At 33.1% G+C, this 25,854-nt stretch overlaps 1 protein-coding gene across 1 annotated transcript in view; it reads left to right on the top strand.

Moving 5' to 3' along the window:
• Positions 1-5,120: 5,120 nt before the first annotated feature.
• Positions 5,121-25,854, top strand: part of LOC130174398 (uncharacterized) — a 33,852-nt gene continuing 13,118 nt past the window's right edge. The window contains exons 1-7 of the mRNA XM_056384182.1: positions 5,121-5,279; positions 7,701-7,797; positions 8,065-8,239; positions 9,267-9,412; positions 11,123-11,299; positions 11,890-12,006; positions 12,123-12,209. Coding sequence (XP_056240157.1) covers positions 5,266-5,279; positions 7,701-7,797; positions 8,065-8,239; positions 9,267-9,412; positions 11,123-11,299; positions 11,890-12,006; positions 12,123-12,209 — 813 coding nt within the window. The 5' untranslated portion in view covers positions 5,121-5,265. The remainder of the gene's footprint in view (positions 5,280-7,700; positions 7,798-8,064; positions 8,240-9,266; positions 9,413-11,122; positions 11,300-11,889; positions 12,007-12,122; positions 12,210-25,854) is intronic.

Consider the following 25,854-nt stretch of genomic DNA (forward strand, 5'->3'; position numbering starts at 1 on the left):
CTTATTAGTTCTTAATGTGGGGGGTTCAATTAAAAAGTGCATTCAACATTTTCATGTCACTTATGACATTTAATCGATATTTTAAAGGAATACGGAAGTCAGTGCCCTTGTGTTGTCTATGAAGGATTTGGGGATTGTCTGATTTCTAGCTTTAAGACTGATAATACAGACTTAACTGTCCTTGGGCACAGGAATAACATGTGACATTTCATTGCTTTAAAATTAATGATGTTTATTAATATTGTGATTATTATTTATTGGTATCTTAAGCTTCATACATAGCTGCTGTTGGACCTTTACCTTCACTTCTCGCTGCAGTTCATGGCTTTTAGCTGCAGCTTATGAAGTTTGAACGATCCTTTATGGATTTTGTGTGACTTGCAGCTGAACTTCTTGTTTGCTGGTTCACTCTTTCCTTTCCTGTGTCCATGAGACAACGCGGCGAAACTACTCACAACACCGGATTTCTCGGCCGAGTCATAAGAATAACAGCATTAGAAAAGTAAAGTGTGGAACCATCGATGTGGGGAACATGAATGTAGGCCAATAATAAGACATATTAGGTTGAAAAATACCTCCATGGTGAGGAACAAACAAACACCTGTAACAGAAGGTGGAGCAGGAAGGGGAGGGGAAGACACCGAGCAGAGGGGAGCTCTTCACTGTTACACACTGCCCTCCTGCGGTGATTGGGCGCCATTTCGGATTTAAATACAGAGATCGGATATCGGAGATCCTGTTAGATCGGGGAAATGGCTGACTTGTATGGTAAAAGCATAGATTAAAACAATTAATTGAATGGAACTGAAACATTGATTGTTTGGGAACAGCGTCACAAAGTTGAGACGCTGAATAAATTGAAGTGGATCTTTGTCGCTGGTTCCTGTAAGTTCAGAAAAAAAACGGACTACCTGAAATTACATGGATCCAGGTTCTGCCGATGAAGGCAACAGAACCACCTGCCCTGTGATTGGACTCTGCTTTGCGATTGTACTGGATACTACTACTAAATTAACCTTATTGAGGTTGTATTTGCCACTAAACAGTGTCAGCTAGAATTAGACACAGGGTGAAAAACTTCCATTTTCATTGGCACCTGTAAATACCACATAAACCACAACCAAGTAATGTTAAGTGTAACACACTCTGCTTCATTTGCTATGTGTTGTGCTCCCTGAAGTGTGTCCCCTGAGAATTGAGTAGGGCTGCCGTAAAGTGTTGGTTGCTGTTGGAAACTGTTCTGTGGTCACATGTTCCTACAGAACTAAAGATAAATGTGGAGATAAGACGCTCAGTTGCTTAAGGTTTCACGCTGAGAAATTTGGTGTGAACGTAGAGGTGGGTCATCTGGCAAAATGATCGCTGATGTTTGATTATATTTTTGAGTCATAGCAATCGACGATCATAATCACTATCTGCATTCTGTTTCCGCTCTGATTTTTATTTTATTGTGGCCCTGTCCATAAGTTGTAATTTGTATCTTTCCGCCGCTTAGACTCTATAGGCTCTTTTCACGCTGTACGTCAAGAAAGCGGAAGTAGTCAAACGGCGTGGGTGTTTACATCCGGTTACCTTCAGTGCCTGCAGCCGGTCGGTAAATACCTAAACGATGGACAAGATTATTTTCAAGGAATCCCTCTACAACTTACCGAAGACTACAATGGCTGATGTCAACAGAATCGCCGAAATGTTTTCCTTAACACCAATTGCTAAACTTGAGACAGGCTACAAGTTACGTGTTGAAAACTACTTCTTCGACTATCAAGATTAGCTACCTGATGCTAGGCTAACGCTAACCGTGTAACTGCCTGGGCTAACTGTAAGCACGCTAACTGTTTAACGATCTCTGGATATGTTGAGTTTATTTTCATCATCGTGTACTCACTCAGGCATAGTACAAATACAGAGCAGAAAACTGCATGTGAACGTGAATCCACTCAATGACAGTCCAACTTTTTAAACTCTTTCCAGGATTCCTGTTAACGGTTCCTGCAGTTGGGAGCTTTGCGACTACCTCCTTTTGAAACTAATAGGAGCTTCCTGCATAATACCCGACTGAGTGAATAATGGTAAGTGTAATGAATTTTAGTCAATACTGTATTGTGAACAGCTGCCTAAATTGACCTGGTTTTCCCTGCAATGTAAAGTTTGTTTTATTTAGTATAATTATGTGTTTCCACAGGGAAAGTAGAATCCACCTCAGGCCAGTGCCACACCAGGACAGAACCAGCAAGCTAGCAGCTTCCCTTGGGCATTAGCATTTATATTTATAACATTGTATATGGAGAAGTGCTAGTTGCTGTTCCCTTTATTCCGCTCAACAAAACAAAATTATATACTGTAAATAAGATGTCATTAAAATATGTTTAATGTGGAGTCTCATCTTGTTATACAAACCTGTGTCAAATGATAAATACATGAACCTTGTAGCCTGTTTCTCACTTATTTAGTATATATTGTGCATTATGACATATTCCTCACTATTACCACCTGTAAGAGGTGAGTTGGCTGTTCAAGTGACTGTACAGGACAAATGAAGATAACTGAGTATAGCCTACATGTAGAAAATAACAATTATGTTATAAACAGCAAATGGACCGAATGATTATAATAAACTAAATGGTAAAGACACCAGTTATCTCTTTACAGGTTGGATGGGTATGAAATGTAGTCTAACCCTGCTTTCATTCCCTCAGTCTGCAACATGACTGATTACTGTCACCCTGGCAATGGGTTCCTGTGTAGTAGTTAAATGCATATTAACAGTGAACAATAAAATTGTTATATGTCATTTCTTAACAAAACAAATATTATTCTTTGTGTGTGTGTAATTCACACACAAATATTAACATTTGAAAACCTTTCTTACTGTCCACATCCAGGCCATATGGAGACACAGAGGTGCCACCGGAGCTGCATTCAGGGCCCACCAGGTGTGCAGCTGTACACAAAGACTGGCCCCTCATCTGGTGCTGTTGGTCCTCCCCTTGCCCCAGCGCACGCCCCCTTCTGCCTAGACTACCTGTACCTAGGACCAGAGCCTACAGGAAGAGGAAGGCAGACCGAAGCTGTTGTGGCAGAGCAAGGGTCGCTGCCTGGAGGAAAAACCCGTCGGCATCAACATCATACAAGTGTGGCAAACCCAGAAGGATTGGCACTGACCTCACTCACATTGCAGGTGTGTCACACTGTGAGACTATTGGTGGAAAGACTGCGGAGGGATGAAGAGAAGAAGGGAGGACAACTTTTTCCATCTTCATTTATAACTTTTAGTTTACATTGTTTATTATTTATTATTATTCTTCACCTGATGTCTCATGAGGATCTCAGTCCAGTGTCTCCTCTGTTTTAGCTCTGTGTTTGGTCTCCACCAGTTCCTGAGGGAAATCTGTCTCTTTAGCTGCTAAATGCTCAGCTATGTTCAGCAGCTGCTCTCTGACTATATCTGTCTGTGGTTTGCTGCTGAGGAGGTAGTGGACAGTATATATTCTACTAGATTGTGTTGTACTCTGTTATTGTTCAAAAATCTCCAGCTGACATGTCAGACTGGGTGGGTGGGGCTTCACCTGTTAGAGGACAGGGGGGGAGATTGCATAGGGGAGTTGACAAAAGCACTGGGTGTGATCAACTGAGATCCCTTTGTTAGAGACCATGCTGCCAAACCAGTAAGTTGCTGGAAACCAATGTCCTTTGTTTGATCTTATTTATTGCTTATTTCTTTCAAATTATGTTTACCTTCAATGAATCTTAATTTACTAGTTTATTTGACATGAAAATTGTTAGTAAGGCAAATTGTTGTAATTTAGAACCAGAAGTAGTAAAGTTGTGTCTTGCATTCAGTTATGTTCTTTGTTAACAGAATAAGCAAAATCCTGGTGAATGTTTGAGATTCCTTTTTTTTCTTTTTTCTTTTTTCCTTTGGATGCATTAAGAATCTAAGATGTTTTAGTTTTCTCTATTATCTTTGTGGTATGCATGGCAAGGTATTTACTTTTGTTTGTTGTACTGAAGAATTCATCCTACCAGTCACCCCTGGTGACTTGAATGGTTTAATGAGGTTGAAAATGATGTGAATTATATGCTGTGGCCTTCAGTCACCAGTTCTCAACACAGTTTAACAACCACTGAAGCTGTTTTGACTCAACACCTGACTGCTACACTTTGTCTTGTTTATTTTCTTTAATTTGTCAACTGTCTGATTTATTATACATCACTGAGGTTTAACTCATCTATATTTATCAGGCTGCCACATTATTTACAGACCCAGCACTGTTCCTCAGTCATTTTGGTTCGGTTTAGCTGCGCAACAACCTCTAAACCTTTTAGTTCCAGCCATATATCGAACCGACCCCTTCATCTCTCCCCACCACCTTTTATAAATAACGGTAACCTGCACACAGTAATTGTGTGCTAATTATGTTCATTATTTACACAGTTTGTTTATTTAGTTTAAATTGACCCCTAAAGCTGGCATTTTTCATTATACAACGTGAACAACTGCAGAAGAATTATAATTCATGCACCGACCTTATCTAGCCTTTGTTTTGTTTTTTTAATTTTTTTTTAATTTTTTTATATATATATCTTATTTAGGTTGTCAAGCCTGATTGTTATTGTAATATTTTGTGTTTGTGTTCGTTATTTGGTTTGTTTTAGTGTGACCTAGGGTGTTCAGTTTGATCTGTGTTTATTGTTTTCTGGTTATTTGTCATGTTTTCGTTCAATAAAAAAAACCAACTCAATATACAGCTATACGATATACTTTTTACTCATAAAACCACAACTTTATTCTCGTAATATTACGACCTTTTTCTTGCAATATCATGACTTTATTCTGGAAATTTCAGATTTCTTTTTCCCCTAATGCTCCGTCATAGAAAGCGACCACAGAAAGACATAAAAATGACCATTAAGAGGCTCAAAGGGACTAAGAGACGCACATTTCAGTCTGGGGGTCCTACAACAATCCTTCCATAATGTTAGAAAGAATTTAAATGGTCTAACGTGTCAGATAATCGTAGCTGAACTCATGAAAGCCTCTCTGGTCCTCCGGGGGGCGGGGGCAGCAGCAGCAGCAGCGCTCTCGAGGAGACAAAGTAAAACGAAGAAGAACGAGAACAGCCGAAGAAGAAAAAGAACATCCGCGTCTGTTCCTGTTCATACTGTCAAATGTGAAACTGAAGTTTAGTGAGCCGGAGCAGAGACGGACAGCAGGACTGCGCAGGAATGTAAACCCGGGCTCCCACAGTCCGGTCCCCAAAGGAAATGGACGAGATAAGGTCAGCAGCTTCATTTACAGTCTCATTTATAACAGGTTAAGTTGTTTTGCGACGGGAGAAAATCAGCTTATTATAACTCGTCACTCATTATAATGTGTCAAACAACAGGTTTGGATGAACTATAAACTGTCTGAATGGATTAACGTACTGTATAAAAAGACTGCATTAATCTAACTGTTGACCGCCTCCTTCATGATGGTTGTGGAGGATATTAAAACTCACACAGAAATGCACATGGATTAATTAGAAAACATAACACTGAGAAACAAATATAAATGAGTTTATTACATTTTATATTCATGTCCCTTAACTGCACATCTGGAGTTCCCTCCATCATTCTTGATCTGTTGTCAGTCTGTAGACACGTCCCTCATTATTTTACTTTCCAAATGGAAACACTGGGGAAGTCCAGGATTTGTGATCAGCCATTCAATGTTTCCTGTCTCTCTGAGCTGCTTTATTTTATTTTTATGCTCCTCGAACAAGTTTGAATTTGAATCTGAATCTGAAGACATAAAAAAAAACAGGTGAACTTTGACCGTCACTGGCTCGTTCCTTATTTTGCTGAGTTTTACAAGTGGAAAGAAATAAAGAGCCTTTCTTTGGATGTTAATGTTGTTACTTACTGGAAATAAAATTAAACAGTAATTTTGTGGTATGTAGAAAAAGCTTGAGATCCCTACTCAGTCAGAGTTTGGTGCAGTCTTGTCCTGACCTCCACAGTTCCCATTAACAAGTTTCAAGCTGGAAGTGATTTAATGTCTTTCTTTGAGCCTCCCCTGTTTTATAGGTTCAAGTTTGTTTCATTCTCAGATCCTCAGTCAGTTACTCAGAGGAGAAGGTGGGTGTTGTCTCATCACCTGTTGACAGTTCTTGACCTCGACTACAAGTTCAAGAAACTAAAGAATTAAACTAATGATTTAAAGACATGTAGAAGGGTTCCCAAACTTTTGCACATGCCACAATTAATTTTTTTGTATTTTAATAGAATAAAACAAGTTAATGAAATACAAAGTAAAAGTGTATTAACATTTCTTAATGTCTGGTGCAGTGTTTGTATTTATTCCTTTCATCCAATCTTCATTTTCCAAATATTAGAATACAACTTTATTCTGGTAAAATCTAAATGTGTATTTCTGGATTGTTTCAATTCAATTCAATAAACTTTATTGGTCCCCGAGTGGAGCGATATAAAAGGCACACAGAGTAGACATAAAAACAACACACAAATACGCAACAAAGAACGAACAACCAGCGCCAGAAAAACTGAACTGAACATATTAAGAAAAAAGAAAAAACAATGACAGTGACATGAAGAAACGACAATCAACAATGGTGCAAAACCAAACCTGTAATATTATAATGAGAATGACAATAACAATAACAATAACACCAGGGAATGACATCACTAATGCAAGTAAATAACTGACTACACATTTCGATAAAACAAACAAACATTTGCTTGATTTGTGAAGAGTTTTTTCTTTTTAAAACAAATGTTTGTATTCTGTATTTGACCATTTTAATCATTTATTTATGTATTTTTTTGCAATAAGTCAGTTTTTATTTAAAAGAAAATAACTAATACAACTATAAAAGCGTGAGTGTATTATTAAGTCTTCACTAGACTTAAATACTGTGAATACATGTGATTTTTATTGTCCTGTCCACACTACTTGTCTTATTTAAAACTGACTTTAGAAAACATCAGTAATATTTTATCTCTGAACTAGTCATCTTCCCAAACCTTCCGACTCACCACGCTCTAACTGTTTTATTTATGTCTTTTTCCTGGTCTGTCCCGGTTTAAACTCCTTCCTGTTTACACAAACCATTTATTGGTGTTTGTGTGTGGTGTCGGTTTGTTAAGTGTCTCATGCTTTTATTGTTGTGAGTGAAGCTCTTTATGACACTTGGTCCTGACTATAAAGACCTGTTAAGTTACATATTTACTTACTTTAATGTGAAGTTCATATGATTCAGATTCAGACTTTATTAATCCCAAGAAGGGCAGCTCCTTTGCAGCTAAAACAGTCCATACACACAAGTTATAAGTCAGAGGCAATGGAGCAGCAGTAAGTCAAATAAATAAAAATTAAACAAATAAAATAACACATTATGTCAAAGTTCATATAATGAATAAATAATATGAATACATGAATGAAAATTTTAATATAACAGCCATTTAAAATGTCGACTGTCGGCCTTGAGTAGCCTGATAGCAGAAGGAATGAAGGACCTGGAGCAGCGGTTTGTTCTCACGTTGTAACGTTGACATGAGGACATTACAGTAAACTCACTGGACAGAACATGGTCCGAGCTGCAGAAGATACTTCGGTGGCCAAAATGAATTGATTTAACTGCAGTATCTCTCAGTTCTCTCATGCATTACATTTAAGAAACAAATGTTTTACTCTGCAGGCCTTTGTTGGGCAACCAACCACAAGACAGCCCCGATCTTCTGTCTCCAAACTTGAGGCCAAGACACCGGGAACTGATCCCGACACCATGTGGGCCGGTGAGAAGCTCGACCCTTCATCCCAGTGTCATGGTGCTAAAACATTAGCATCTCTGCAAGTAGAGTTCAAGCTCAGTTTTATTTGCAGAGTGTAACGAAACAGAGGAAAACTGAAACACATTTTGTGGGTGCAACAGGAAAAAAAAACTTGGATTCTACAAATATAATCTAAATAATCATTAAATTTATTTCAACTATATTAGAATAAGTTTTAAAAAACTGTGTTTATATGTTCATACACTGTTTCCCATCTCCACCCTCGTGCAGATAAAGCCGTGGTCGGAGCTGTCATGTCTGCTGAAGCTCTATTTCTGCTTCACGATAGCGTCTTTGCTGGCGCTGCTCGGCCTCACCCTGAACAGCATCTACAAGCAGCGCATGGGAACCGACGCGTCTGACGAGGACAACTTCACCGTGTCTCTCATCCAGCTGGTGGGAATCTGTGAGTGCCGTCATGTCGTTTACTGCCAGTGTTTTCAGGAAGTTTGATTTCTCATCTCGACTGTTTAACGGCCAAATGTTTCCTGGTGTAATCATGTGATGAACACTGGCTTCACTATGCCACTCTGTGCGTGTGATCTGATGAAATGATCCCATGGTTTAGGCACTGGGTGTTACTGGTGATTAATTTCCCCCTGAAGCGTAATTTCCTACGAACATAAAATAAACTTCTGCTTAAATCTTATTGTTTCCAAAAGTTTCCAAAAGATCTTTTTAGTTCCTGGTGTTTTACTTTTCTTAATGATGGATTTCCTGCAGCTACACAATAGCCACATAATGGAATTATTCTCCATATCTATCACCATAATTTACAGATTATTTTCTTGATGAATCGTTTGGTCTTTAAAAAATTCTGAAAATAGCAAAAACTGCACATAATAAGTTCCCGCAGGTGACATCTTCAAATCTCTTGTTCTGTTCAACCGTCAGTCCAAAACCCACATATATTATATATTCAATTTACCATCATTGAAGACGGTGAAAACTGGAATATATTCACATTTAAGAAGCTGGAACCAGTTAATTAGTGGTAAGTAAGTTAGTTATAAGTGCTTTATCCAGAATGTGATTTAAAAAACTTACGACTCAAATCCAGGACTTCAATCCGTCTCCTCTTCAGTCAGGACTCAGAACACTGACGGGTTGTTATATTTATTAACTGATCAAAATGCAGTAATTAGTACTTTATTTCTTACAAACACTGAGAAGTACCTCTGTGAAAAATATGCAGTAGCACCAAGGAAACAGATTCAATGGAGATACATTTTATTAACTAGTACCAACAGTTATTGTGATTAAAAGTTGAAAAATGAACCATACAGTATCAAGAACATCATCAGTAGAAACCCTGAATGAACAGCATTATAAAGGCTTTACATTCAGACGCACAGAGATGACGGATTGGATAAAATTTGAAAATAAACCAAACAAACTGGTGTTGTTTGTGTCTGTCTGTCTGTGTCCTGCAGTGTTCTGCATCTACTACATCAGCCGTGGCGTGCTGCAGGAGAACACACAGGAGCTGGTGGTATTCGTGCTCAGCGTGTTGGTGGTCATGATCCGATCGGTGGTCAACTTCTCCGTGCAGGGGTCAAAGGGCAAGCAGGAGCTGCTGGTAGGTCACCCTCTGCTGGACACACTGTACGTCGGTGGGAGCTCTTTCATCATTGTCCTGAATGATTGTTTACATAGTTATCATTTAAAAATCTAACTGAGGAAGAAACTAAAATCTTCTTGATGTTTTCATGACCTAACCAAAACCACCAGAAGTCTGTGCCAACATCAAGATTACAACCTGAAACAACAACATCACTATCACTGAGTGATTCATACCAGCTGCTGCCAGTAATCTCACTTCATTAGTGACAACAGCTTCCTGCTTGTTGAAAGAAACAGGTTCCACCACTAGATGTCACTGTTATTGTAGCTATCAGTCACAGACAGACAGACAGACAGACAGACAGACAGACAGACAGATAGACAGACAGATAGATAGACAGCCAGACAGACAGCCAAATAGACAAATAGATAGATAGATAGATAGATAGATAGATACAATGAGGTATTTAAAAAAACAAAGGCAATTTAAGGCTAAATTATATACAGCAACTAAATAAACGAAATACAATATTAAATAAAAATAGAATAGAAAGTAAAAATAGAACCATAACTACACTATACATTGAATATATGGGAATTTGACGCCATCCCAGGCCCCCCTCGCTGTAGATGTAAGTTACCAGATATATTTGGCCTCTATGTTCATCTGGGAGGAAAATGATCCAGATTACAAAATATAAAAATTTGTGACTGACCAATAAATATGAAAAAAGCTCAATAATAATAATAATAATAATAATTATTATTATGATAATTATAATAGTAATAATTATAATTGCATGTTACTACAAGAGGAAAATGGAGGCTATATACATTAGATGAAGGGCAGTAGTTTCCCAGTGCTCTCTCTCTCTCTCTCTCTCTCTATCTCTGTCACACACAGCGTGGGTGATTAAAGAGGTCCGTCAACTTATTCCTGCTTGGGATATTTTCACTGGTTTAAGTTGACTGTTCACGCTGCAGGACAAAGTAACAGGACACCAGGAAATGTCCCGGTGCTCCGGACGAGCTGTCAGCCACAGCCACTGATGTTTGATATATGAATCATTTACACAATAGTAATAGTTTACTGTACACAGACGATCTGCATTTATTCTCTGTCCTTAATATTTTCCACAGACGTTCATGGTTCCCAGAGGATGAATCCTAATGACTTTAATCTTGTTACTTTTCCTCTAGTGACACCATGAGACTGACATTTGTGGTTTTTAGTGAAATGTCTCGACAGATATTGACAGAACTTATATTCACGTTCCCCTCAGGATGTTCCTCGATAACTTCAGTGATCTCTCAACTTTTCATCCAGCACCATCATCTAGTTGAAATTTCACTTTGTCCAGTTCTTTGTTTTTTTCATTCCCATCAGACTCAGCTTTGTTTGTGCTGGTTAGCAAATGTTAGCATGCTATCGCTCAAGTTATTGACATTGGTAAATGTTTTACTTATAGTCACTAACATGGCTGCAGACTTTAGTCTTGTTGGCATGAAAATAGCCCAATTAAAATACATTGAATACCAGCACAGAACATATAGAATAACTTTCTGGCTGCAGGCTGATGTACTTTACGTGACACATGGTGTTAGTTACATAATTAGCTAATTAAACTCACTGTGTGACATGACTGAGTTGTGACATCACTGATGAGAATCTTCAACATGTTTTTGAAAACTGTGTTAGACCAGCTGTGATCTGATTGTGTCACAGGTTCGTTTTGTGTGCATGATGTGTCTGGGCGTGGTGCATGTCCTCTGCACCTCGCTGCTCATCCAGAGGCCCAACATGATGGCTTTCCGTGTGGGCGGGGCCTTGGAGAGCCTCCAGGAGCAGTACTTCCTGCTCAACCTCTGTTTTTCCATGGTGACCTTTGACCTGTGGGCTCAGGTAACATTACATTGCACATTCCTCTTTGCAAAAATGCGACAGCCTTGACACTGAAGAGACCAGTAATAATTTTGTTTTGTTCCGTTGGAGAACAAGTGGAGTTTTGTTCCAATAGTTTACTGAGACCTATAAGTTGATTTTGCTGCAGTAAATTAAAACAGCATCATGGTGTATTGTTTTATTTTTATTTGTGTGTCTGATGTCGTATTGTCCTATCTGAAAACTAACCTCAATGGGATTCAATTAATAAATAAAAATGGTGTTCTTGTGAAGTAAAACCCACCATCAGACACTCTTCACACTGTAAAATACATTATAATATTATATATTAATATAATAATTATTATAATAATGAATTTGCGATTTTTTTAAAATGAGCTGGTTTTCCAGTGCAACAGAGGTGCAAACATAGTTCCTACGTCCTGCATAGAGCCGATACAAATAAAATACAATTCTTGAAAATAAATCATATAAATGATATGTTCAAACAAAGCATATCAAACGTAAGTATATATTTATGGCAGTTGAAAAAGGATGGAAACAAATTCAAACACTGGCTTCATTAATGATGTGCTGTCGGTGTATTTCAGTTGTCTCTGTGTATCCTGATCACGACGTCGGACTCGGCCATGTCTGCTAACAACAGCATCATCCTGGGTGTGGGAGTGCTCTGGGCCTGCCTCACCGCCGCTGTAGGGGCAGTTGCAGTGCGTGTTCTTCATCCATCGTCTGTTCAAACAATGAGACAAGAAATATTCTGCAGGGTTCATCAGTCAAGAACACACAAAGGCATTAGTAGTAGTAACATTTGTTGTTTTTCCAGGTTTTGAAGGAAGCCAAGGTCCTGGTCTGGGTTTTCATGGTGCAGAACCTTCCTCAAGTAGCCTTCTTTGTTTATCTGATGTATACGGTGAGCTGAAAATGGGTGGACCCTGGTTTTTGTGCCTCAGATTCAAAAGACATTTCCAAAAACACAGACATCTGAATTTATTCCCACTGATGTCAACAATCTTACTTAATACAGTTTGTTTAAAATAGCAAAGGCTCAGTAATTTCCTAAAATCTCTGTTGTTGTCAGTAGTTTTTTTTTCTGCAAAATGTCATACTGGAGAAAGGTATGAAAATGTCATAATATAGTGAGGTATAAAAGGTTTTCGTATAGTAAAGCATAAAAAGTGATGAAAACGTCATAGTATAATAAGATGTAAAAATTCATAAAAATGTCATAGTATAGTCAGGCATAAAAAGTCATAAAAACGACATTGTATAGTAAGGTATAAAAAGTCATAGTATAGTAAGGCATAAAAAGTCATAAAAACGACATATTATAGTAAGGCATAAAAATTCATAAAAGTGTCATAGTAGAGTAAGGCATAAAAATTCATAAAAGTGTCATAGTATAGTAAGGCATAAAAAGTCATAAAAACGTCACAGTATAGTAAGGCATAAAAAGTCATAAAAATGTCATAGTATAGTAAGGCATAAAACGTCATAAAAACGTCACAGTATAGTAAGGCATAAAAAGTCATAAAAATGTCGTAGTATAGTAAGGCATAAAACATCATAAAAACGTCATAGTATAGTAAGGCATAAAAAGTCATAAAAACGACATAGTATAGTAAGACATAAAAAGTCATAAAAAAGACATAGTATAGTAAGGCATAAAAAGTCATAGTATAGTAAGGCATAAAAAGTCATAAAAACATCATAGTATAGTAAGGCATAAAAAGTCATTGTATAGTGAGGCATAAAAAGTCATAAAAGGACATAGTATAGTGAGGCATTAAATGTCATAGTATAGTAAATCATAAAAAGTCATAAAAACGACATAGTATAGTAAGGCATAAAAGCTTCATAGTATATTAAGGCATAAAAAGTCATGAAAAAGACATAGTATAGTAAGGCATGAAAAATCATAGTATAGTAAGGCATAAAAAGTCATAAAAACGACATAGTATTGTAAGGCATAAAAAGTCATTGTATAGTAAGGCATAAAAAGTCATAGTATAGTAAGGCATAAAAAGTCATAGTATAGTAAGGCATAAAACCTCATAAGACTGTCACAAAATAGTGAGGCATAAAAAGTCATAATGAAGTAAGGCATAAAAAGTCATAAAAACGACATAGTATAGTAAGGCATGTAAAGTCATAGTATAGTAAGGCATAAAAAGTCATAAAAAGCTGTAGTATAGTAAGGCATAAAAAGTCATAAAAACGTCATAGTATAGTAAGGCATGTAAAGTCATAGTATATTAAGGCATAAAAAGTCCTAAAAATGACATAGCATAGTAAGGCATAAAAAGTCATAAAAATGTCATAGTATAGAAAGGCATAAAAAGTCATAGTATAGCAAGGCATAAAAAGTCATAAAAACGTCACAGTATAGTAAGGCATAGAAAGTCATTAAAACGTCATTGTATAGTAAGGCATGAAAAGTCATAGTATAGTAAGGCATAAAAATTCATAAAAACGACATAGTATAGTAAGGCATGAAAAGTCATAGTATAGTAAGGCATAAAAAGTCATAAAAACGTCATAGTATAGTAAGACATAAAAAGTCATAAAAACGTCATTGTATAGTAAGTCATAAAAAATCATAAAAACGTCATAGTATAGTAAGGCATAAAAAGTCATAGTATAGTAGGGCATAAAAAGTCATTGTATAGTAAGGCATGAAAAGTCATTAAAATGTCATAGTATAATAAGGCATAAAAAGTCCTAAAAACGTCATAGTATAGCAAGGCATAAAAAGTCATAGTATAGTAAGGCATACAAAGTCATAGTATAGTAAGGCATGAAAAGTCATGAAAACGTCATAGTATAGTAAGGCATAAAAAGTCCTAAAAACGTCATTGTATAATAAGTCATAAAAAGTCATAAAAATATCATAGTATAGTAGGGCATAAAAAGTCATAGTATAGTAAGGCATAAAAAGTCATAAAAACATCATAGTATAGTAAGGCATAAAAAGTCATTGTATAGTGAGGCATAAAAAGTCATAAAAGGACATAGTATAGTGAGGCATTAAATGTCATAGTATAGTAAATCATAAAAAGTCATAAAAAGTCATAGTAATAGTAAGGCATAAAAGCTTCATAGTATATTAAGGCATAAAAAGTCATGAAAACGACATAGTAAAGTAAGGCATGAAAAATCATAGTATAGTAAGGCATAGAAAGTCATAAAAAGTCATAAAAACGACATAGTATAGTAAGGCATGTAAAGTCATAGTATAGTAAGGCATAAAAAGTCATAAAAAGCTGTAGTATAGTAAGGCATAAAAAGTCATAAAAACGTCATAGTATAGTAAGGCATGTAAAGTCATAGTATAGTAAGGCATAAAAAGTCCTAAAAATGACATAGCATAGTAAGGCATAAAAAGTCATAGTATAGTAAGGTATAAAAAGTCATAGTATAGTAAGGCATGAAAAGTCATGAAAACGTCATAGTATAGTAAGGCATAAAAAGTCATAAAAACGACATAGTATAGTAAGACATAAAAAGTCATAAAAATGTCATAGTATAGTAAGGCATAAAAAGTCATAAAAACGTCACAGTATAGTAAGGCATAAAAAGTCATAAAAAGTCATAGTATAGTAAGGCATAAAACATCATAAAAACGTCATAGTATAGTAAGGCATAAAAAGTCATTGTATAGTGAGGCATAAAAAGTCATAAAAGGACATAGTATAGTGAGGCATTAAATGTCATAGTATAGTAAATCATAAAAAGTCATAAAAACGACATAGTATAGTAAGGCATAAAAGCTTCATAGTATATTAAGGCATAAAAAGTCATGAAAACGACATAGTATAGTAAGGCATGAAAAATCATAGTATAGTAAGGCATAAAAAGTCATAAAAACGACATAGTATAGTAAGGCATGAAAAGTCATAGTATAGTAAGGCATAAAAAGTCATAAAAAGCTGTAGTATAGTAAGGCATAAAAAGTCATAAAAACGTCATAGTATAGTAAGGCATGTAAAGTCATAGTATAGTAAGGCATAAAAAGTCCTAAAAATGACATAGCATAGTAAGGCATAAAAAGTCATAGTATAGTAAGGTATAAAAAGTCATAGTATAGTAAGGCATGAAAAGTCATGAAAACGTCATAGTATAGTAAGGCATAAAAAGTCATAAAAACGACATAGTATAGTAAGACATAAAAAGTCATAAAAATGTCATAGTATAGTAAGGCATAAAACGTCATAAAAACGTCACAGTATAGTAAGGCATAAAAAGTCATAAAAATGTCGTAGTATAGTAAGGCATAAAACATCATAAAAACGTCATAGTATAGTAAGGCATAAAAAGTCATTGTATAGTGAGGCATAAAAAGTCATAAAAGGACATAGTATAGTGAGGCATTAAATGTCATAGTATAGTAAATCATAAAAAGTCATAAAAACGACATAGTATAGTAAGGCATAAAAGCTTCATAGTATATTAAGGCATAAAAAGTCATGAAAACGACATAGTATAGTAAGGCATGAAAAATCATAGTATAGTAAGGCATAAAAAGTCATAAAAACGACATAGTATTGTAAGGCATAAAAAGTCATAGTATAGTAAGGCATAAAAAGTCATAGTATAGTAAGGCATAAAACCTCATAAGAATGTCACAAAATAGTGAGGCATAAAAAGTCATAATGAAGTAAGGCATAAAAAGTCATAAAAACAACATACTATAGTGAGGCATGTAAAGTCATAGTATAGTAAGGCATAAAAAGTCATAAAAAGCTGTAGTATAGTAAGGCATAAAAAGTCATAAAAACGTCATAGTATAGTAAGGCATGTAAAGTCATAGTATATTAAGGCATAAAAAGTCCTAAAAATGACATAGCATAGTAAGGCATAAAAAGTCATAAAAATGTCATAGTATAGTAAGGCATAAAAAGTCATAGTATAGCAAGGCATAAAAAGTCATAAAAACGTCACAGTATAGTAAGGCATAGAAAGTCATAAAAACGTCATTGTATAGTAAGGCATGAAAAGTCATAGTATAGTAAGGCATAAAAATTCATAAAAACGACATAGTATAGTAAGGCATGAAAAGTCATAGTACAGTAAGGCATAAAAAGTCATAAAAACGTCATTGTATAGTAAGGCATAAAAAGTCATAAAAAGTCATAAAAACGTCATTGTATAGTAAGGCATAAAAAATCATAAAAACGTCATAGTATAGTAAGCATAAAAAGTCATAAAAAGTCATAAAAACGTCATAGTATAGCAAGGCATAAAAAGTCATAGTATAGTAAGGCATAAAAAGTCATAGTATAGTAAGGCATGAAAAGTCATGAAAACGTCATAGTATAGTAAGGCATAAAAAGTCCTAAAAACGTCATTGTATAGTAAGTCATAAAAAGTCATAAAAACATCATAGTATAGTAGGGCATAAAAAGTCATAGTATAGTAAGGCATAAAAAGTCATAAAAACATCATAGTATAGTAAGGCATAAAAAGTCATTGTATAGTGAGGCATAAAAAGTCATAAAAACGACATAGTATAGTGAGGCATTAAATGTCATAGTATAGTAAATCATAAAAAGTCATAAAAACGACATAGTATAGTAAGGCATAAAAGCTTCATAGTATATTAAGGCATAAAAAGTCATGAAAACGACATAGTATAGTAAGGCATGAAAAATCATAGTATAGTAAGGCATAAAAAGTCATAAAAACGACATAGTATAGTAAGGCATGTAAAGTCATAGTATAGTAAGGCATAAAAAGTCATAAAAAGCTGTAGTATAGTAAGGCATAAAAAGTCATAAAAAGCTGTAGTATAGTAAGGCATAAAAAGTCATAGTATAGTAAGGCATGAAAAGTCATGAAAACGTCATAGTATAGTAAGGCATAAAAAGTCATAAAAACGACATAGTATAGTAAGGCATAAAACATCATAAAAACGTCATAGTATAGTGAGGCATAAAAAGTGATAAAAACGACATAGTATAGTAAGGCATAAAAAGTCATAGTATAGTAAGGCATAAAAAGTCATAAAAACATCATAGTATAGTAAGGCATAAAAAGTCATAAAAGGACATAGTATAGTGAGGCATTAAATGTCATAGTATAGTAAATCATAAAAAGTCATAAAAACGACATAGTATAGTAAGGCATGTAAAGTCATAGTATAGTAAGGCATAAAAGCTTCATAGTATATTAAGGCATAAAAGCTTCATAGTATATTAAGGCATAAAAAGTCATGAAAACGACATAGTATAGTAAGGCATAAAAGCTTCATAGTATATTAAGGCATAAAAAGTCATGAAAACAACATAGTATAGTAAGGCATGAAAAATCATAGTATAGTAAGGCATAAAAAGTCATAAAAACGACATAGTATAGTAAGGCATGTAAAGTCATAGTATAGTAAGGCATAAAAAGTCATAAAAAGCTGTAGTATAGTAAGGCATAAAAAGTCATAAAAACGTCATAGTATAGTAAGGCATGTAAAGTCATAGTATAGTAAGGCATAAAAAGTCCTAAAAATGACATAGCATAGTAAAGCATAAAAAGTCATAAAAATGTCATAGTATAGTAAGGCATAAAAAGTCATAGTATAGCAAGGCATAAAAAGTCATAAAAACGTCACAGTATAGTAAGGCATAGAAAGTCATAAAAACGTCATTGTATAGTAAAGCATGAAAAGTCATAGTATAGTAAGGCATAAAAAGTCATAAATACGTCATTGTATAGTAAGTCATAAAAAATCATAAAAACGTCATAGTTTAGTAAGGCATAAAAAGTCATAAAAACGTCATAGTATAGTAAGGCATAAAAAATCATAAAATAGTCATTGTATAGTAAGTCATAAAAAATCATAAAAACGTCATAGTTTAGTAAGGCATAAAAAGTCATAAAAACGTCATAGTATAGTAAGGCATAAAAAATCATAAAATAGTCATTGTATAGTAAGTCATAAAAAATCATAAAAACGTCATAGTATAGTAAGGCATAAAATGTCATAGTATAATAAGGCATAAAAAGTCCTAAAAACGTCATAGTATAGCAAGGCATAAAAAGTCATAGTATAGTAAGGCATAAAAAGTCATAGTATAGTAAGGCATAAAAAGTCATAGTATAGTAAGGCATAAAACCTCATAAAAATGTCACAAAATAGTGAGGCATAAAAAGTCATAGTGAAGTAAGGCATAAAAAGTCATAAAAAGGACATAGTATGGTAAGGCATGTAAAGTCATAGTATAGTAAGGCATAAAAAGTCATGAAAAGCTGTAGTATAGTAAGGCATAAAAAGTCCTAAAAACGTCATTGTATAATAAGTCATAAAAAGTCATAAAAACATCATAGTATAATAGGGCATAAAAAGTCATAGTATAGTAAGGCATAAAAAGTCATGAAAACGTCATTGTATAATAAGTCATAAAAAGTCATAAAAACGTCATAGTATAGTAAGGCATAAAAAGTCACAAAAACGACATAGTATAGTTAGGCATAAAAAGTCATAAAAACATCATAGTATAGTAAGGCATAAAAAATCATAGTATAGTGAGGCATAAAAAGTCATAAAAGGACATAGTATAGTGAGGCATTAAATGTCATAGTATAGTAAATCATAAAAAGTCATAAAAACGACATAGTATAGTAAGGCATAAAAGCTTCATAGAGTATTAAGGCATAAAAAGTCATAAAAAGTCATGAAAACGACATAGTATAGTAAGGCATGAAAAGTCATAGTATAGTAAGGCATAAAAAGTCATAAAAAACGACATAGTATAGTAAGGCATGTAAAGTCATAGTAATAGTAAGGCATAAAAAGTCATAAAAAGCTGTAGTATAGTAAGGCATAAAAAGTCATAAAAAGCTGTAGTATAGTAAGGCATAAAAAGTCATAGTATAGTAAGGCATGAAAAGTCATGAAAACGACATAGTATAGTAAGGCATAAAAAGTCATAAAAACGACATAGTAAAGTAAGGCATAAAACATCATAAAAACGTCATAGTATAGTAAGGCATAAAAAGTCATAAAAACGACATAGTATAGTAAGGCATAAAAAGTCATAGTATAGTAAGGCATAAAAAGTCATAAAAACAACATAGTATAGTAAGGCATAAAAAGTCATAAAAGGACATAGTATAGTGAGGCATTAAATGTCATAGTATAGTAAATCATAAAAAGTCATAAAAAACGACATAGTAAAGTAAGGCATGAAAAGTCATAGTATAGTAAGGCATAAAAGCTTCATAGTATATTAAGGCATAAAAGCTTCATAGTATATTAAGGCATAAAAAGTCATAAAAACGACATAGTATAGTAAGGCATAAAAGCTTCATAGTATATTAAGGCATAAAAAGTCATGAAAACAACATAGTATAGTAAGGCATAAAAAGTCATAAAAACGTCATAGTATAGTAAGGCATAAAAAGTCATAAAAACGACATAGTATAGTAAGGCATGAAAAGTCATAGTATAGTAAGGCATAAAAAGTCATAAAAAGCTGTAGTATAGTAAGGCATAAAAAGTCATAAAAACGTCATAGTATAGTAAGGCATGTAAAGTCATAGTATAGTAAGGCATAAAAAGTCCTAAAAATGACATAGCATAGTAAGCATAAAAAGTCATAAAAATGTCATAGTATAGTAAGGCATAAAAAGTCATAGTATAGTAAGGCATAAAAAGTCATAAAAACGTCACAGTATAGTAAGGCATAGAAAGTCATAAAAACGTCATTGTATAGTAAGCATGAAAAGTCATAGTATAGTAAGGCATAAAAAGTCATAAATACGTCATTGTATAGTAAGTCATAAAAAATCATAAAAACGACATAGTAAAGTAAGGCATAAAAAGTCATAAAAACGTCATAGTAAAGTAAGGCATAAAAAGTCATAAAATAGTCATTGTATAGTAAGTCATAAAAAATCATAAAAACGTCATAGTTTAGTGAGGCATAAAAAGTCATAAAAACGTCATAGTATAGTAAGGCATAAAAAATCATAAAATAGTCATTGTATAGTAAGTCATAAAAAATCATAAAAACGTCATAGTATAGTAAGGCATGTAAAGTCATAGTATAGTAAGTCATAAAAAGTCATAAAAAGTCATAAAAACGTCATAGTATAGCAAGGCATAAAAAGTCATAGTAATAGTAAGGCATAAAAAGTCATAGTATAGTAAGGCATAAAAAGTCATAGTATAGTAAGGCATAAAACCTCATAAAAATGTCACAAAATAGTGAGGCATAAAAAGTCATAGTGAAGTAAGGCATAAAAAGTCATAAAAAGTCATTAGTATAGTAAGGCATGTAAAGTCATAGTATAGTAAGTCATAAAAAAGTCATAGAATAGTAAGACATAAAAATGTCATAGTATAGTAAGGCATAAAACGTCATAAAAACGTCACAGTATAGTAAGGCATAAAAAGTCATAGTATAGTAAGGCATAAAAAGTCATAGTATAGTAAGGCATAAAACCTCATAAAAATGTCACAAAATAGTGAGGCATAAAAAGTCATAGTGAAGTAAGGCATAAAAAGTCATAAAAACGACATAGTATAGTAAGGCATGTAAAGTCATAGTATAGTAAGGCATAAAAAGTCATGAAAAGCTGTAGTATAGTAAGGCATAAAAAGTCCTAAAAACGTCATTGTATAATAAGTCATAAAAAGTCATAAAAACATCATAGTATAATAGGGCATAAAAAGTCATAGTATAGTAAGGCATAAAAAGTCATGAAAACGTCATTGTATAATAAGTCATAAAAAGTCATAAAAACGTCATAGTATAGTAAGGCATAAAAAGTCACAAAAACGACATAGTATAGTTAGGCATAAAAAGTCATTGTATAGTAAGGCATAAAAAGTCACAAAGACGACATAGTATAGTAAGGCATGTAAAGTCATAAAAACGACATAGTAAAGTAAGGCATAAAAAGTCATAGTATAGTAAGGCATAAAAAGTCATAAAAAAGTCATAGAATAGTAAGGCATAAAAAGTCATAAAAACGACATAGTATAGTAAGGCATAAAAAGTCATAGTATAGTAAGGCATGAAAAGTCATGAAAACGTCATAGTATAGTAAGGCATGAAAAGTCATGAAAACGTCATAGTATAGTAAGGCATGAAAAGTCATGAAAACGTCATAGTATAGTAAGGCATAAAAAGTCCTAAAAATGTCATTGTATAATAAGTCATAAAAAGTCATAAAAACGTCATAGTATAGTAAGGCATAAAAAGTCATAGTAATAGTAAGGCATAAAAAGTCATGAAAACGTCATTGTATAATAAGTCATAAAAAGTCATAAAAACGTCATAGTATAGTAAGGCATAAAAAGTCATAAAAACGACATGGTATAGTAAGGCATGAAAAGTCATAGTATAGTAAGGCATAAAAAGTCATAAAAACGACATAGTATAGTTAGGCATAAAAAGTCATAGTATAGTAAGGCATAAAAAGTCATAGTATAGTAAGGCATAAAAAGTCATAAAAACGACATAGTATGGTAAGGCATGAAAAGTCATAAAAACGTCATAGTATAGTAAGGCATAAAAAGTCATATTATAGTAAGGCATGAAAAGTCATGAAAACGTCATAGTATAGTAAGGCATAAAAAGTCATTGTATAGTAAGGCATGAAAAGTCATGAAAACGTCATAGTATAGTAAGGCATAAAAAGTCCTAAAAACGTCATTGTATAATAAGTCATAAAAAGTCATAAAAACGTCATAGTATAATAGGGCATAAAAAGTCATAGTATAGTAAGGCATAAAAAGTCATGAAAACGTCATTGTATAATAAGTCATAAAAAGTCATAAAAACGACATAGTATAGTTAGGCATAAAAATTCATTGTATAGTAAGGCATAAAAAGTCATAGTATAGTAAGGCATAAAAAGTCATAAAAACGACATAGTATAGTTAGGCATAAAAAGTCATAGTATAGTAAGGCATAAAAAGTCATAGTATAGTAAGGCATAAAAAGTCATAAAAACGACATAGTATGGTAAGGCATGAAAAGTCATAAAAACGTCATAGTATAGTAAGGCATAAAAAGTCATATTATAGTAAGGCATGAAAAGTCATGAAAACGTCATAGTATAGTAAGGCATAAAAAGTCCTAAAAACGTCATTGTATAATAAGTCATAAAAAGTCATAAAAACGTCATAGTATAATAGGGCATAAAAAGTCATAGTATAGTAAGGCATAAAAAGTCCTAAAAACGTCATTGTATAATAAGTCATAGAAAGTCATATAAACGTCATAGTATAGTAAGGCATAAAAAGTCATAGTATAGTAAGGCATAGAAAGTCATAAAAAGTCATGAAAACGTCATTGTATAATAAGTCATAAAAAGTCATAAAAACGTCATAGTATAGTAAGGCATAAAAAGTCATAAAAACGACAGTATAGTTAGGCATAAAAAGTCATTGTATAGTAAGGCATAAAAAGTCACAAAAACGACATAGTATAGTAAGGCATGTAAAGTCATAGTATAGTAAGGCATAAAAAGTCATAAAAAGTCATAAAAAGTCATAGTAATAGTAAGGCATAAAAAGTCATAAAAACGACATAGTATAGTTAGGCATAAAAAGTCATAAAAACGTCATAGTATAGTAAGGCATAAAAAGTCACAAAAACGACATAGTATAGTAAGGCATGTAAAGTCATAGTATAGTAAGGCATAAAAAGTCATAAAAAAGTCATAGAATAGTAAGGCATAAAAAGTCATAAAAACGACATAGTATAGTAAGTCATAAAAACGTCATAGTATAATAGGGCATAAAAAGTCATAGTATAGTAAGGCATAAAAAGTCATGAAAACATCATTGTATAATAAGTCATAAAAAGTCATAAAAATGACATAGTATAGTTAGGCATGAAAAGTCATGAAAACGTCGTAGTATAGTAAGGCATAAAAAGTCCTAAAAACGTCATTATATAATAAGTCATAAAAAGTCATAAAAACGTCATAGTATAATAGGGCATAAAAAGTCATAGTATAGTAAGGCATAAAAAGTCATGAAAACGTCATTGTATAATAAGTCATAAAAAGTCATAAAAACGACATAGTATAGTTAGGCATAAAAAGTCATTGTATAGTAAGGCATAAAAAGTCATAGTATAGTAAGGCATAAAAAGTCATAAAAACGACATAGTATAGTTAGGCATAAAAAGTCATAGTATAGTAAGGCATAAAAAGTCATAGTATAGTAAGGCATAAAAAGTCATAAAAAGCACATAGTATAGTAAGGCATAAAAAGTCATAAAAACGTCATTCTATAGTAAGTCATAAAAAGTCATAAAAACGACATAGTATAGTAAGGCATGAAAAGTCATAGTATAGTAAGGCATAAAAAGTCATGAAAACGTCATAGTATAGTAGGCATAAAAAGTCCTAAAAACGTCATTGTATAGTAAGGCATAAAAAGTCATGAAAACGTCATTGTATAGTAAGTCATAAAAAGTCATAAAAACGACATAGTATAGTAAGGCATGTAAAGTCATAGTATAGTAAGGCATGAAAAGTCATAAAAACGTCATAGTATAGTAAGGCATAAAAAGTCATAGTATAGTAAGGCATAAAAAGTCATGAAAACGTCATTGTATAATAAGTCATAAAAAGTCATAAAAATGACATAGTATAGTTAGGCATAAAAAGTCATTGTATAGTAAGGCATAAAAAGTCACAAAAACGACATAGTATAGTAAGGCATGTAAAGTCATAGTATAGTAAGGCATAAAAAGTCATAAAAAAGTCATAGTATAGTAAGGCATAAAAAGTCATAGTATAGTAAGGCATAAAAAGTCATAGTATAGTAAGGCATAAAAAGTCATAGTATAATAAGTCATAGAAAGTCATAAAAACGTCATAGTATAGTAAGGCATAAAAAGTCATAGTATAGTAAGGCATAAAAAGTCATGAAAACGTCATTGTATAATAAGTCATAAAAAGTCATAAAAACGTCATAGTATAGTAAGGCATAAAAAGTCATAAAAACGTCATTGTATAGTAAGTCATAAAAAGTCATAAAAACGACATAATATAGTAAGGCATGAAAAGTCATAGTATAGTAAGGCATAAAAAGTCATGAAAACGTCATAGTATAGTAAGGCATAAAAAGTCATAAAAACGTCATTGTATAGTTAGTCATAAAAAGTCATAAAAACGACATGGTATAGTAAGGCATGAAAAGTCATAGTATAGTAAGGCATAAAAAGTCATGAAAACGTCATTGTATAATAAGTCATAAAAAGTCATAAAAACGTCATAGTATAGTAAGGCATAAAAAGTCATAGTATATCAAGGCATAAAAAGTCATTGTATAGTAAGGCATAAAAAGTCACAAAAACGACATAGTATAGTAAGGCATGTAAAGTCATAGTAATAGTAAGGCATAAAAAGTCATAAAAAGTCATAGTATAGTAAGGCATAAAAAGTCATAGTATAGTAAGGCATGAAAAGTCATAAAAAGCACATAGTATAGTAAGGCATAAAAAGTCCTAAAAACGTCATTGTATAATAAGACATAGAAAGTCATAAAAACGTCATTGTATAGTAAGGCATAAAAAGTCATTAGTATAGTAAGGCATGAAAAGTCATAAAAAACGTAATAGTATAGTATGGCATAAAAAGTCATAGTATAGTAAGGCATAAAAAGTCATATTATAGTAAGGCATGAGAAGTCATGAAAACGTCATAGTATAGTAAGGCATAAAAAGTCATAGTATAGTAAGGCATAAAAAGTCCTAAAAATCACATAGTATAGTAAGGCATAAAAAGTCCTAAAAAGCACATAGTATAGTAAGGCATAAAAAGTCATAGTATAGTAAGGCATAAAAAGTCATAAAAACGTCATTGTATAATAAGTCATAAAAAGTCATAAAAACGTCATAGTATAGTAAGGCATAAAAAGTCATTGTATAGTAAGGCATAAAAAGTCACAAAAACGACATAGTATAGTAAGGCATGTAAAGTCATAGTATAGTAAGGCATAAAAAGTCATAAAAAAGTCATAGTATAATAAGGCATAAAAAGTCATAAAAACGACATAGTATAGTAAGGCATAAAAAGTCATAAAAACGACATAGTATAGTAAGGCATAAAAAGTCATAAAAAAGTCATAGTATAATAAGGCATAAAAAGTCATAAAAACGACATAGTATAGTAAGGCATAAAAAGTCATAAAAACGACATAGTATAGTAAGGCATAAAAAGTCATAAAAACGACATAGTATAGTAAGGCATGTAAAGTCATAGTATAGTAAGGCATAAAAAGTCATAAAAAAGTCATAAAATAGTAAGGCATAAAAAGTCATAAAAACGACATAGTATTATAAGTCATAAAAACGTCATAGTATAGTAAGGCATAAAAAGTCACAAAAACGACATAGTATAGTAAGGCATGTAAAGTCATAGTATAGTAAGGCATAAAAAGTCATAAAAAAGTCATAGAATAGGAAGGCATAAAAAGTCATAAAAACGACATAGTATAGTAAGTCATAAAAACGTCATAGTATAGTAAGGCATAAAAAGTCATTGTATAGTAAGGCATGAAAAGTCATGAAAACGTCATAGTATAGTAAGGCATAAAAAGT

This window comes from Seriola aureovittata, chromosome 9 (assembly GCF_021018895.1).
Source record: "Seriola aureovittata isolate HTS-2021-v1 ecotype China chromosome 9, ASM2101889v1, whole genome shotgun sequence".
Taxonomy (NCBI): Eukaryota; Metazoa; Chordata; class Actinopteri; order Carangiformes; family Carangidae; genus Seriola; species Seriola aureovittata.